At 30.0% G+C, this 14077-nt stretch overlaps 1 protein-coding gene across 2 annotated transcripts in view; it reads left to right on the top strand.

Annotated features, from left to right (window-relative positions):
• Positions 1–636: 636 nt before the first annotated feature.
• Positions 637–14077, top strand: part of LOC143244895 (uncharacterized) — a 37073-nt gene continuing 23632 nt past the window's right edge. Inside the window, exons 1-2 of one of the 2 annotated variants that reach the window (XM_076490376.1) lie at positions 637–813; positions 5177–6773. In XM_076490376.1, coding sequence (XP_076346491.1) covers positions 5315–6773 — 1459 coding nt within the window. In that variant the 5' untranslated portion in view covers positions 637–813; positions 5177–5314. Of the gene's footprint in view, positions 1544–5176; positions 6774–14077 lie in introns of both variants that reach the window. The other variant, XM_076490377.1, reaches the window with a different exon arrangement.

The raw sequence follows: 14077 nt of genomic DNA, 5'->3' as shown, positions 1-14077 counted from the left end.
CCTTTACTACACCAATTGTGGTGATTCACATCCCTTTTATTTTCATTCTTGTCCTAAGGGGAGGGAAGGGAAAAGATACAATGCTAAAAGCTGTCACTAATACTTCTTATTCAGAGACTTAGAAGTTGTTGTTCCCTGTTACATTTGGCACATATACTGATGCATTATCATTATTTTTACTTATATCATTGCTTCAAAGTGAATTCTGTTTTAACCGGATATAATATGAAATTATTATGAATATATTACTTGACATTAAAGTTCTTTATAAACAAGCACGCTTTCAGAACATCAACAAAATACTACAAGATTTACAATAGCATTTCGAGTGATTTTATACAAGTATTCCGATAGTTATGGTGATGTTACAAAGAAACTTCAGTCAGATAAATGACTGCTTTCGATGAATTAAATGTATGTTAAAATACACACAATTTGTACATTCAAGTATTAATGACCAAGCGTCTTTATGAGCTTACGGTTGGTAAGTAGTAATAAACGGAAATTAAATTTTATGAAATTAATAAAGGTATTGTGTGTTAATTAACATAAATGAATACTTTCTAAAACATGCATATATATTTAATGCCTCAAACTATTTAATTTTAGTAGTCTAAGAAAAGGTGGCGCTACAACATACAAAATAAGTGTTGAAATACTGTTATACTAGCAAGAGGTGGCATGTGAATTCGTTAAAAGTTATATGAGGTTACACTTAAAAGTTTCAAATATCTGTGAATGTAAATATTGAGGGCTGACAGGAGAATTATAACATGATTTTTTTTTTAGAAAAACATCAGACAAATGTCATATGTGAGAAATATTTTTGTATAAATGTCATTCCGTTATTCATAAAATTATTAAAATTTAAGTGTTTAGTAATTACGTGAAGTTGATATAGTTTTGTAATGAAATTTGTCATGGATTTTATTTTTATAAATTTAAAATGCTAGCATTCTACTCTTACGATTAGTAAAGCTGGGATCTAAAGCTTACTGTCATTAAGACCAGCAGTACTGGTTTAATCAATATTAATTAAGGTATAGTACACATGCTGGGTGAGTGGAATCAGTTGGAGTCGCTCTTAGTTAAAACGCTCAGTGTAAGAACTGGTGGGTGTATTTTTACATACTGTCAGGATGGAACTTGGTTATTAATTTCTATTCAACAAATAACAAAGACAACAGAAAATGATGAAATGTATCAAAACTCCCCCTCCCTAATATGTTTATCCATATTTTAAAAACACAAGAAAAACAAAGACTTAAGATTTAATGATAGCAATGTATTTGTTGGTCCATCTACTGGTGACCTATAAACCCGTCCACTGTACCAGTAAACCAAACTATTAAAAACATAATTAAAATCAGTCTTTTTCATTCAAACATATAATAAGCATTCCTTCATATTTTTTGCTACCAAGACATCTGAAAGCAAACCTTTCTGAAGACTACTACTACCAAAAAAACTTAAGATGGCTTTTATCCTTAGTTCACAAGAAATATGTGATTTACCTAGAACTACTGTGCTACCCACATAACTGGTAATTTTTATTCAGACATAATTGGAGCACTTAAGACCTTTTTTGAACTTGTATACTTTTTTGACCAATTGTAATTCATCTTTCTTTACCTCATCATTCTTTAAACTTAATAGTTTTTCTTAGCCAACTAAAAATTAATGTGAGCACCTTTTTTAATTGTGTTTCTAGCTAGCAACTGTTAAGACAAGTGATATTGAGTAATTCTTTATTTGTAAAATTTGAAGAAAAAGTAGAATTCAGTAACTTTATCATTTTATTAATAAACAAATATGAGCTTTTCTTTGTCATTCTTTAAGCTTAAAGGGATTGATGGTGGTCCTGCTGAGAAATTTAATGTTATTTGAGAGTGATATTTATTCTATAACTTGCTTACAGTTTAGTATATAGTAATATTGATTGATTTGAAGCACCTTCTGAGAGATATATCCTTAACTCTGACCCAAATATTTTGGATGTGATGTGGAGAAGGTGGTAAGTACATTTTAGATTAAATTAAAAGCAGCAGTGACCACTGTGTGATGCAAATAAGAAGTGAAGATGAAATCTGCTTACATGCCCAACTGCCATGCCATTCATCCCCATTGCACTAAACATGCTTGTCCCTTCAGCTATGAGGGCAAGAAAATGTGATGGACAATCCCACTATTCATGGGTAAAAGAGTAGCCCAAGAGTTGGCAGTGGGCGGTGATGATTAGATGCCTTTCCTCTGGTCTTACACTGCTAAATTAGGGACGGCTAGTGCAGATAGCCCTCGAGTAGTAATTTAAAACAAACAAAGCCATGTCATTAATTGGTAGATATAGATTTTACAAATGAAATTTCAGTGTCACTATAGGCAGTAGAAGTTAAACATACGTTTATGTAAAAAAGATTCAAAAGGATTAGCAGTGGTCCAGATACTAACCATAAATATAGTATAAGTCTAGTAATGCAAAAATCACAGTTAAGCTTTTTGAGCAGTTTCAAAGAAAACCACTTAAGGTACTGTGGTATGTTTAGAATAGTAACATTTATAAAATAAGAAAAATGCTTTTATTAGGAATTCCACTCACAAAAAATCTTTGAAGGCCAGAGTTGGTAACAAGGTCATTTCTTGCAAGATAAAGTCTCAAATCAAGTTGCAAGTCAAATCACAAATCATTCTGTCCAAGTTGAATGAAATACTTTGTAGAGTTGATTTCTTCATCTATTCTATGTACTCTTTTGTTCACACCAGCAAATTCAACTATCTGCTGTTGAAACTTTTTCACACAACCACCAGAGCAAAAACCTCAAAATCCACTTGGAAACAAAATTAAGACTGATACACCTAACAACAACCCAACATTATGTTGAACTTTACTATTTATCCCTGACAACAGTTTAAATATAATCAACACTTATAGAAAACTTAGCATTAAACATAGCATTTTTGTTGACTTTAAATTCACCCAAAAATGTAAACCTAAACTAAAATAATTATTAAGTAAAAATTACAGAGAATTGTACAACTGAATGTAGTAAAAACCCTTCCTTGTTTATCACCATTGAAACTCGTAGAACCACAGTGTATGTATACAAAATATTGTTATATTAAGCAACCAACCAAATATCATGAAACACAAAATAAAGGAAGCTGTTTTAATTGAGGAAAACAATCTCTGTCTAAACCACCACCCAGGAGTACTGAGATACCTATATTAGATTGTGAAGCAGTCTTTGGTCATGTAACTTTGTTTCTTCCACACTGTATGTAAATATATATATATATATATATAAACATGTCTCTTCAAACTACTTGTACTTCAGGATGACATAATCATGTTGATATAACATACATTTATAATAGTTTTTTTCTTTACCCAGTCAGGCCATCTCCAAACCTTTATTTTGTAAAAACTTGGTTTCTTGTCATCAAATTTACATTCAAAATTTAATTAAGCTGTTTTTTCGTTCATGCTATACCAGTTATTACAGCAAAAAATTGTAGCTAATAATTCATATGTATTAGTTTGTAAGTTTTAAGTACTTGATTTTATAAGGCAATATTAAAAAAAAACTACATTTCCCCTAGTTTATATACCATTTCTCCAAGAAGTATGAAATTTAATGTCTCATAAATTAATTGCAAAATCAAAATTATGATTAAATCAATTGTGACATGAAAACAGTCAACTAATAACAATTAGTGTTTCTGATTATTACTAATTTAGATTATTTCAACTATCCATGTAGACAAATTATTGGTTTCATTATTTCTCTTTATTATTTTGGATTAGTTCAAGGTGTTCAGCTCAATCAGTTAATGTCGCAGTTCACAGAAATAATCAGAATTACAATTAATGTTTTTGGTTGTTACTATTTTCAATTATTCTAACTATTCAGGTTTCACATGAGGTTAATCAATTAGTTGAATGTAATTGATGAATGATCCCAACAATTAATCAGTTATTAAATTCCACTAATAGCCCAGTTTTAGTACCAAGACATTGTTTCACAACATAGTTTCTCTATCAGTCTAAGCATGATATTATGATTATGAATCTGTTTGTGACTAAACTTGAACACCAGTAGCCTGAAAGCAGTGTTTATGCAGAATATTTCTGGAAGGATCAAAACACTGAATCATCATCATGATATATATCACATTTTTTTGACCTTCTTATGAACATGATTACACCACAATTGCCCAAAAATAATTTCATTTGAAAGTACTGTTTTGCAGCATGTCACCTATGCTGGAAACATTTGCCATGTGATACTATTAACAACGAATATGTATTGACCTAGTAACAGGCTCTTTCATTAGTTGCAATTTAATCATATCAAGTGTAGGGATGAAAATTCTCTTTGTTTCTGATTATTTTTGAAAAGATGTACAGTGTATGCATTTGTTGATTTCTACATGTTAGAATGGGTTAATACTATGCTTGAAGTTGGTTACTGCTCAATTGTTCTAAGGATATCTTACCATAGTTAGAAGAATTGTAGCTTGCAGTGTCTTCTGTGTGAATGTTTGTTAATTATTTGTTGAAATGCCTGAGAAGCAATTTAAATATAAAAGTATAATGGATATAATTATAATATCTATATACATGTACATGTATTTTGACTGGTTAGATAATATTTTACTGTTATTTGTGTTTTGGAATTTATTAGTCTCGATGAAGCAAAGTGTTTTAATTAACTTTTGTAGTATGTTGTTGTATTAAGTTATGGATTAGATTTCAGGCATTCTGAAAAGATTATGTAGATTTTAATCATGAATTTATACATCTAGTAATAAGACAGCATTTTGAGTGAAAACAGTTTCATTTGATCAACTATAAATATAGAGAGCAATGCTTTATCTGTACAATCATAATTTTAAATAAAAATTTATTTTATGATTAAATAAAATTGATGAATATTAATGTCAGTAAAGCAACTAACTATGTTCATTAAAATTCTGATTTGGCTTAAAATTATCAATTATCATCTTTTGACTATGATTGGCATATAAATATTGAAGGATAATCATTCTAATCTGTAATAATTTAAATGCAATTATCATAATTCTCAATATTTGGAAAATTAACTTATATAATTAGCATAAAAAATTGTTAAATACGTGGAATTGATATTCTAATATATTTTTCTATTTTTTTCAACAGAAAAATTGACCTCACTGAATTGGTAATCAGATGCTAATTGTATAATGTTGAAGAAACAAGAAAAATGTGGCAAATAATGTTTGCTTATGTAATCATGAGCAGTGAGTTTTATTGAAAAGTTTGGTTCATGACTGTAGGATGGAGACAATAATTACTATGAAACATAGAAATAACAGTGAACCTTTAATGGAGGATGGTGTTGTTATAGCCAATCCAGAATGTTTGGAAGCTGTAAAACCCATTAAGTCTTTTGTTTATATGAAAGAATCTACTGTAGATCATCATAATGACAATTTTGTAAACAATGAGTTTGGCCCATCATCATTACAAGTTAAGGACAGTGTTAATTTGATGGAAATACCAGAAAATACATGTGAAAATATACAACCAGATACTTCTTGTGAATTTTCAGAAACCACAAAAGGAGAGAACTCAGAATTGAGTCCTACTGAAGGAAGTAAATGTGCAACAGAAAGAGAAATCCCTTCAATTTATCAAAAAGGACAGTGTGAATTTTCATTAAGAAATAGAATAGCCAAAACTTCTGTGAACAGAGTTGCTGGTACAGAAGATGAAAATGTACATATTTTACATGAATCATCATCAATAGATGTGTTAGAAACCATTGTTGAATCTTCAACTTTAAATGTTGAAGGTATTGAAACAAATGTACAATATTACGAACTTCCATCTAAACGAAAGCGAAGGAGACCTCAAAAATTAATTTATTTTTCAGAAGAGAAAAGAATAAAAACAAGTAATATAAGAAAAGGAAAGAAAGAAACAAGGTTAGCAAAAAGTCAGTCATGGGAATGTTCTTATTGCAATGCATTTTTTAAAACCAAAGTTCATCATGACAAACATTTAAAACAAGCTCATCAATTTCAGTGCAGTTTATGTGATCAGGTTTTTTCATCAAAAACTGAATTTGAATTTCATGTTACTTCTATTCATGGAACCTTGAATGAAAATAATGTACTAAAATGTTCATCATTGTTTGAAAGTTCTGTAAGTGCTAATGGAGAAGCTTTAAATGTGTGTTCTGTGAATAAAGGAGAAGAATTACAAGACAAAATACGTGGAAAATACTCTTGCTGGAAATGTGGCAAGATGTTTCTTGTGAAAAAAAAACTTGCACGCCATTTGCACTGTCATTCAGAGCTGAAAACATTTTCTTGTGAGAATTGTGGGAAAGCATTTAAAGAGAAGGGAAGTTTGAACAAGCATTATGAGACTCATTATCATCAGAATATTCCTTGTGAAATGTGTGGTAAACAATATAAAAGTAACAGAACTCTATTAAAACATAAGCAGACTCATAACAATTCTAACCACAATTGTGAGATATGTGGTAAAAATTACAGAACCCAGGTTGGACTTGAGTCACACATGACTACACACAGGCCCGGTCCAAGTCAGTATACATGCTCAATTTGTCAGCACGATTGTCGTACTAAACATTACTTGTCAGTTCACATGAAACAAAGACATCACAATGGAAGTTTTTCTGTTTACACTTGTTCGGAATGTGGGAAGGAATTCAAATGGGAATTATCTCTCAAAAATCATTTATTTATGAAACATGGAAAAGGAAAAGGTAGAAGTTATGTTTTTTGTTAAACCCAGGTATCAGGTATAAATGGATGTGTATGTGTGTGTGTGTATATGTATACGTATATACTGTTATTGGACAAGAAAGTAGAAACACTCAGTAGAAGTGGCTTAATAATGTTTAGTTCTACTTTGGCTGTTAAAGCTGTTTAAATTCTTCTTAATAGGTATTTGCATTTTTTAAAGGTATGGTGAGAAATTAAGCACCATTCCTTATGGACTTAGTTTGACATAAAGCTTGGTAGTCTTATTCACTTATGATTTCTCACCTAATATTAAATTTACATTATAAGACCTATGTGATAAATGCAATAAATGTGATATTCTTTGAAACTGTTCTTGTAAAACCAAGGAGTACAATTTAGTTTACTAAGGTGCCTGTTATATCTTTTTGGACTGGTGCACACTTTTCAGATGTCCTCTACACATTTGCATCTCGGGTTTTAAGTAAAAGTAATAATTGTTACTATTTCAACAATTTTCTTCAAAAATATTTTACAAGCAATATTTTATCAATTTTTAAATTTCATTGTAATTCACCTTTCTGCACACCTTCCAGGATACTCACCTGTAAACCATATGTTTAAGTTTTTAGGGGATATTTCTGCCCATCCTAAAGCATAGTTTTATATTTCCTAAGAAAACCTGTTTATTCCTTATGAATATAGATAATATTTTGTTTTTTATTTATAATTTTCCTTCTCTTTCACAGATATGATTAATTACATTCTAAGAAAATAGCATACAGTGTTAAAGTTATTCATTTCAACATTATACCCAAGTGCCAAGGAACAATACATAAGTACAACTTACTTTTACTTCATTATATGACCTCAATGCATGTTATTTGGAAAAAAAACATGAATGAAGATCAGTTTTTGAAATAGCTACAAAACCATTTAAATATTCCTGAAAAGAGTAGATCATAAACTTCACATTTATAGAATGAATGAAGTGGTGTAAAAAGTAATTATAATACTATGGAAAATTGACAAGACCTAGCTTGAGCAGAGACAAATAATTGAATGCAATGGAAAGATCAGAAGATTTTATGGTTTCTTTACATGTGTTTTCTTTTCCTTTCTGAAAAAAACAATTAAGATATAAATTGAAAGCTAAGGCAATTTTCTGCTGTGACAGAATATCAAAGAAACTGTTATGTTTAGAAAGTACTGTATCCATCAAAATTCTGTATCCTTATTTTTGAGTACAAACTACTAGTACAGTGATTTGGTAAGATATGAAGGACTATTTCCAAATGCTCATCCCCTATGTCACTCACTGAGAGGACCTAAATATATGTTTCATGTTTGGTGACAAATAATCCAGTGGTTCATCAGTTATAAGTGAACATATATGTACATGGGTCAAATAATGATTTAGATTATTTATAAGTTTATTGTATTGATATAATGGAAATAAATGAAATTAATTAGCATTAAATTAGATATAAACTGATGTATATCAAAAATATTAATAGTAAAAATGTTACCTAGCCTGAACTAGCATTAATTTGAAAGATCAAATCTTCAGTCTCCATAAAGTATTTGTCAGTTCATTTAGTTGTTTTTTTATGATTTATTGTTAAAATTAGTTACTACTGCTGTTAGCAAAATAAAGTATCAAATTGTGTATGTTAATGTAAAACAATTAAATTTTTGTTGATTGGATATATAAAATTGAATTTTCTGATCAACAATTAAAAAATTTTAAGATATAAGGAAGCATTTTAATGTACTTTCAAACAAATGCTTGATAACAAAATTTTCAAAATTTTGCAGTATAAATAAGGATGTAAAACTAATTTATTTATAATGTATTATTTTTTGTAAATTGAAAGTAGGTAATACTTAGTAGCTTTCTTGCAATTTAATTAAGAATACTTTGAGAAAGATACACCCTCCCAAGTCTGGAAAGAGTTAATCAGGTTTCTGTAGTTTGGTGAGCTTGTAGTCAAATATACAAACCTATTGTATACAAAAAAATAAAATTGCTACAAATATATTTATGCTCAGGATATGCCTGTGAATTGGTGCTGTTAGTCTAACTTCGACTTTGACAAATCACTGTGCAAGGTCTTTATGTGAAGAATAAAATCATGTTTGTGTATTATACAATTTGCATATTGAATTTGTATTACCTCTAAAACTTTGGAATTGTACATATATATATATACATATATATGCAGACAGTTGTTTTAGTATCCATGTTGTATTTGGTATGTACTCTCTTCTCTGATAAACTAAATGAGCAGTGTAGTGTAAATTAAATTGTCACTAACTTGGATATCAAATATGCCATACCATGTTGAATGGCAGTCTGTAAAAGGTTGTGGAACATGCATTTCGAGTTATCTTTAAGAAGATACAAAGAATATTTTTATGGTTGTGTGCAAGGTTTGTGAGACAGCAATGAATGATAAGTGATCTTTGACAGTATAGTTTTTGGAATTAAGTTTATATTGTTGTGAACTGACAAACTTCACATGTCTATCTTCTGTAGAGGTTAATGTGGTTTATGAAATTATGAAATATTTTGTATAACCTGTGCATTTCTACAGAAAAAATATAAATGGCATGAATTATGGTAATTTCTATAATCCTTCAAATTATTACATTGCTGTTGATATATTTTTAAATCCACTCATTTGGTTTGTCAAATGTACCTTATTCATGTATAAAACCATCACTGCTGTTGTAATGTATCTATGTAGCTTAACATATTATCTAAAGAAGTATTTTAAAATATTAGCAACAATAGAACAAACTTTGAATTAATTTGACCTGCCTAGCATAAAGTGAAGTAGTTAGAGCAGTTGTAAAATGACAAAATAGTAAAATAATAGTGATGAACAGAGATAAACCAAATTAAAGTTGAAGTGCTTGTTCCATTTGATTACCATTATGCACTTCCTTATGATATAGTACTATGTTTTATCAATATAATTTGAGTTTAAAAATTATCTTTTGTTATTTAACCTATATTGATTTTTTATAGTTGGCTTGATGTTTCACATGTTAAATTTATTTGCATTTTTCACTTCCATTTATGTTAATTTTTTATCAGAAGTACATGTATAATTTCTATTGTGTAATTATTTGCTTTTAATATTCTTTATTTGTGATGTCATTAGTGCTTACTGCACATCATTACATGGTTTTAAGTATATTAAATATTTGCAAAACTTCACATTTTCAATATGGTACAATACTTTTTCTCATATTTTTTTTGTAGATCATATTCAGAGATGTGAGAATATATGGTAAAAATCTGAAAAGGCTGAACATCTGGTGACATGGTCAAACTGTGGCCTGAAGTAGGGCTATGTTTAGCTAAGTCATAAAAAGATGCATGTAGCTAAACTTCTTTACAGGAGATCTAACAGACTTTTACTTACAACAATTGCTGATTTATCAACTGATATGTTATAGGATATTTGAAAAAAAAAAATCAGCTTTGTATCATATTAAGTCTTAGAGCTATGGCTTATTATATAAACCAATGTTTTTTACGATTTTGAGTTTTCAGTGATTTTACAGCCTCACTATGCAAATCCTAAGAAAGATAAACATGGTTTGAGACCATTTTTGAATTCTGTGGGATTAATTCAGTCAGTGTAGCAAATTTCAGCCTTCTACCACCATTACTATTGCAGCTTTAAGCAGCCAAAGTTGCCCAAAAATGAATTAGCCAAAATTAAAAGAAATTAATTAAATTTTACAGGGCTGTAAATCAGAAAATATTAGAGATATTGATCTAATTTTTGGCAGTTTTTCATTATATGGGTAGATGAGCACTTGTGAATTTTTCAAGGCATTTTGAGGGGGTCACCTGGAAAATTTTCCAAAATCTGGATGATTTGACATGGAAAATGACCCTATTTTGTTTTTCCTTCTCCTCCTAAAATCACAAGGTTTATGTTGAGCATTTTTATTTCTCAACTAAAAGTGGGTACTAGAATATCTCACCCTCATCAGGACTAGTCTCCTTTTGCCTTAAATTACTTACCATTAGGCTGATGAAGCTTTTCTTAATACTCAGCAGCTGGAGTAACTTTTGACTGTATGGAGGGAACAAACCCTGAAAATACTCTCTGTTTATTCCTACTGAGACAGGTCTGACAGAATTTCCTATGGGCATGGTCTTTGAGCCATGCCCATAGCATTTCTAAACTTGTTCAAAATTTTATTGAACTAATATCTTATAAATATATGTCAATAGGTTTGGTATCACAATGTACTTTATAATTCTAATTTTAGTATACATTAGTTACTTCCTTAATTTAAAAATAAACATTAAAAAAAGTTTTAAATGTCTTTTTTTTTGCATCATTGGTATGTTGAATGCAACATTGGTTCAGATTAGATCTTTATAACATCCAGATATGAAAATATACAGTTTCTTACAAATTGGAAACTCAGGTAACAGATACTGACAAGTTAGACGTTAATGAGCTTGAAATATCCTGTGTTTTGACCTAAATACAGCTTAGCTAATTAGTCTGTTAAATTATAGTGGTATTTATGTGGTAATTTATTACTTTTTTTATTTCAAATTGCATATATACCCCTCCCCCCAAAAAAAAAAATTGTTTTACATACTCCATGTATGAAACTTGATACAGCTTAGCAATTTATGGCAAGCAACAAAGGAGTACAAAGTTTCTAACTAGAAGAGATAATTACTTTCTATACTTCTTTATTTAATGTTCCATGTTTTAAAAAACATAACTGAAATTTAAGAATTTGTTTGTAAATAGTAATAATGTATATACTTGTATAATGTATTATAACCAAAATGTGACTGTATTTTACAAAATATTGGTTCACTGGAACAATAGTTAAGACAGGTCACTTTGTAAAGGCCAGTTTTATATTTCTGGATATGGTAACGTGAGTGCACATATGCCATGTAATTGCAACTTCTATAACAGGGGTGGCCAAACTTGCTTAATGTAAGAACCACATACAGTAAACTGCAGATGTTTGAGAGCTACAAGACATGAATAAATATTACACGTATTTATTGTTACATGCACATTTTGTTATATAAATTTTATATGAATATTAATAAGTACATGTACGTATTAATATTTATTCATGTATGTTGTTTTTAAACTGTTAATTTGTATGTTTCAATAATCACAAAGTACACATATATATATCAAATGTTTTAAAAATCCTGGATGATTACTCTCTTAACTATATTGAATGTGTTTAAAACGGTAATGAAATACAGAAATATCTAAGAAAAATATGTAAATTTGCATTTTATTAACATTTAATGAGACTGACAAAAATAAAAATAAAAGGGGTAGAAACAGATATTTTTAATTATATTTATTTGTCTTAGTAAATATTTTGAAAAATGGAGGAAAACGTGTAAAACAATAAAATTTGAGATATTTTAATCTGATACCACCTTACAAAATCTTAGTTTTGTCACAATGTATTTTGGACACAAACAGACATTGATACAATTATCAAGCTATTTACTCCTAGTAGAGGTCTTGTGAGTTTCTATCTTAGTTGCGAGTCATTTAAATTCCAGCTGATATGTTGTCAAGGCTGTACAAATTAGCTCTGTCACATGTTGATTTGTAAGGATTACATGATGCTTTGACTTCATAAACTTCATTACTGAGTACAATGATTCACAGCAGTATGTTGTGCTGAAATTGAGATGAATTGCACACTGGTTTTGTTCAGTTTAGGATATTTTATTTCTGGAACTTGCTTTCAAAACTCAATTGTAGAATGGGATTTATGGATCATCTTTATACCCAGGTCCTCCTGCAGTTCTATTAATGCCATTTCCAGAGCAGATGATTCTGTAACCAGAGGTTTGAGAATTGGATGACTATCATTGATCACATCAACCACAAATGGATTTACAAGAAAGGTGAAGCAGGGCTTCAGCTTCTGCAAGTCCTTAAACCTGTCTAGGAAATTATCAAGCAGTCCTTGTAATTTATTTTAGTATTCTTCCAGTTTGTTGTCTTTTACTTTAATATCAGGGAAAGTATTTACTCTACTTTTGAGATTGGGAAAGTAACTGAAGTTTCTTGACAATATGTCTCTTTGAAAGTTTTATTTTATTCTCAAAGCTGAAAATTGTCTGAGTAAAATCAGAAACAATTTTAACCTTCCCCTGGAGTGCCAAGTTGAGAGTTTGTAGATGAATCATTATATCAGTAAGGAACACTAGATCTTGCATCCATTCATCATTTCCCAGTTGAGGAGAGAATCATTTCTTTTCTTCAAGAAAAGTAATAATATGCTCCAACAGATCCACAAATTTATTTATGACATTGCTGGTTGATAGCCACCTCACAATGCATTAGAAAGAGACATCACTGGGTTTATCTTCAAGCTCCAGTTCTTCAATAAAAGTTTTGAACTGTTGGTGGATCTTCCCATTTAAACATATGAAATTGCCAATTTCAAAAAAAAACTTCATAACATTTTCATACTTGAAGTATCTGGCTGCTAGGTGTTCATGATGAATAATGCAATAAACAGGGAGAAAGTCTGGAAAGGTGGGGTCATAAGTGCAGTTAATCCTGTATTTTTCCCAACCATTGTGGGTGCTCTTTCTGTTGTGACATTGACGGGTTTATCCAGTGGAATATCAGCATTTGTTAAGGTTCTGTCAAGTGCATTTTTAATGTCAACACCAAGAGTTTTTTCTTTTAGTGTTACTAAGTCCAACATCTCTTCTTTCACAGTTATATCAGAGGAAACATAACAAACAAATACTGCCAGTTGTGGGTTGTCTTGTATGTTTGTAGATTCATGAAGTGCTAAGCTGAATGTAAGGGAATTCTTTAAATCATTTTCCAATTTGCTTGCAACATCAGCATTGATGTGGGAGATATGTCTCTCTGTAGTGTGGCGTGAAGCTGGTGTTTGTGCTATTTGTCACTGAAGTTTTGTGTAATTTGGATCTAACACTGCAACAACTTTAGCTATATTCTTCTTAACATATTCACCATCAGAAGATGGGTGTTCAGCATGAGCAATATTCGATGATATAACAAAATTAACTTCAGTGTTGTATCAACTTCCTTACTGAACATTGATAACAGTGTCTGCTGGCTATTTAGTGATGATTTTTACACATTAAACTTGTTTTTCTGTAATTCTGATTCAGGTGAATAATCAGATGAAAAGTTTTGTTTAATAGTGGCATGTCAAGTTACTGGCTTTGTAATGACTGAGTGGCGCATTGCAGATAAGACACAAATCTTCTTTCCACTCTGGCTTAAAATTTCTGTTTTCATCTTCATAC

This window comes from Tachypleus tridentatus, chromosome 2, assembly GCF_004210375.1.
Source record: "Tachypleus tridentatus isolate NWPU-2018 chromosome 2, ASM421037v1, whole genome shotgun sequence".
Lineage (NCBI taxonomy): Eukaryota > Metazoa > Arthropoda > Merostomata > Xiphosura > Limulidae > Tachypleus > Tachypleus tridentatus.
The sequence above is the reverse complement of the archived record's forward strand: the minus strand, read 5'-3'. Positions and strand labels throughout refer to the sequence as shown.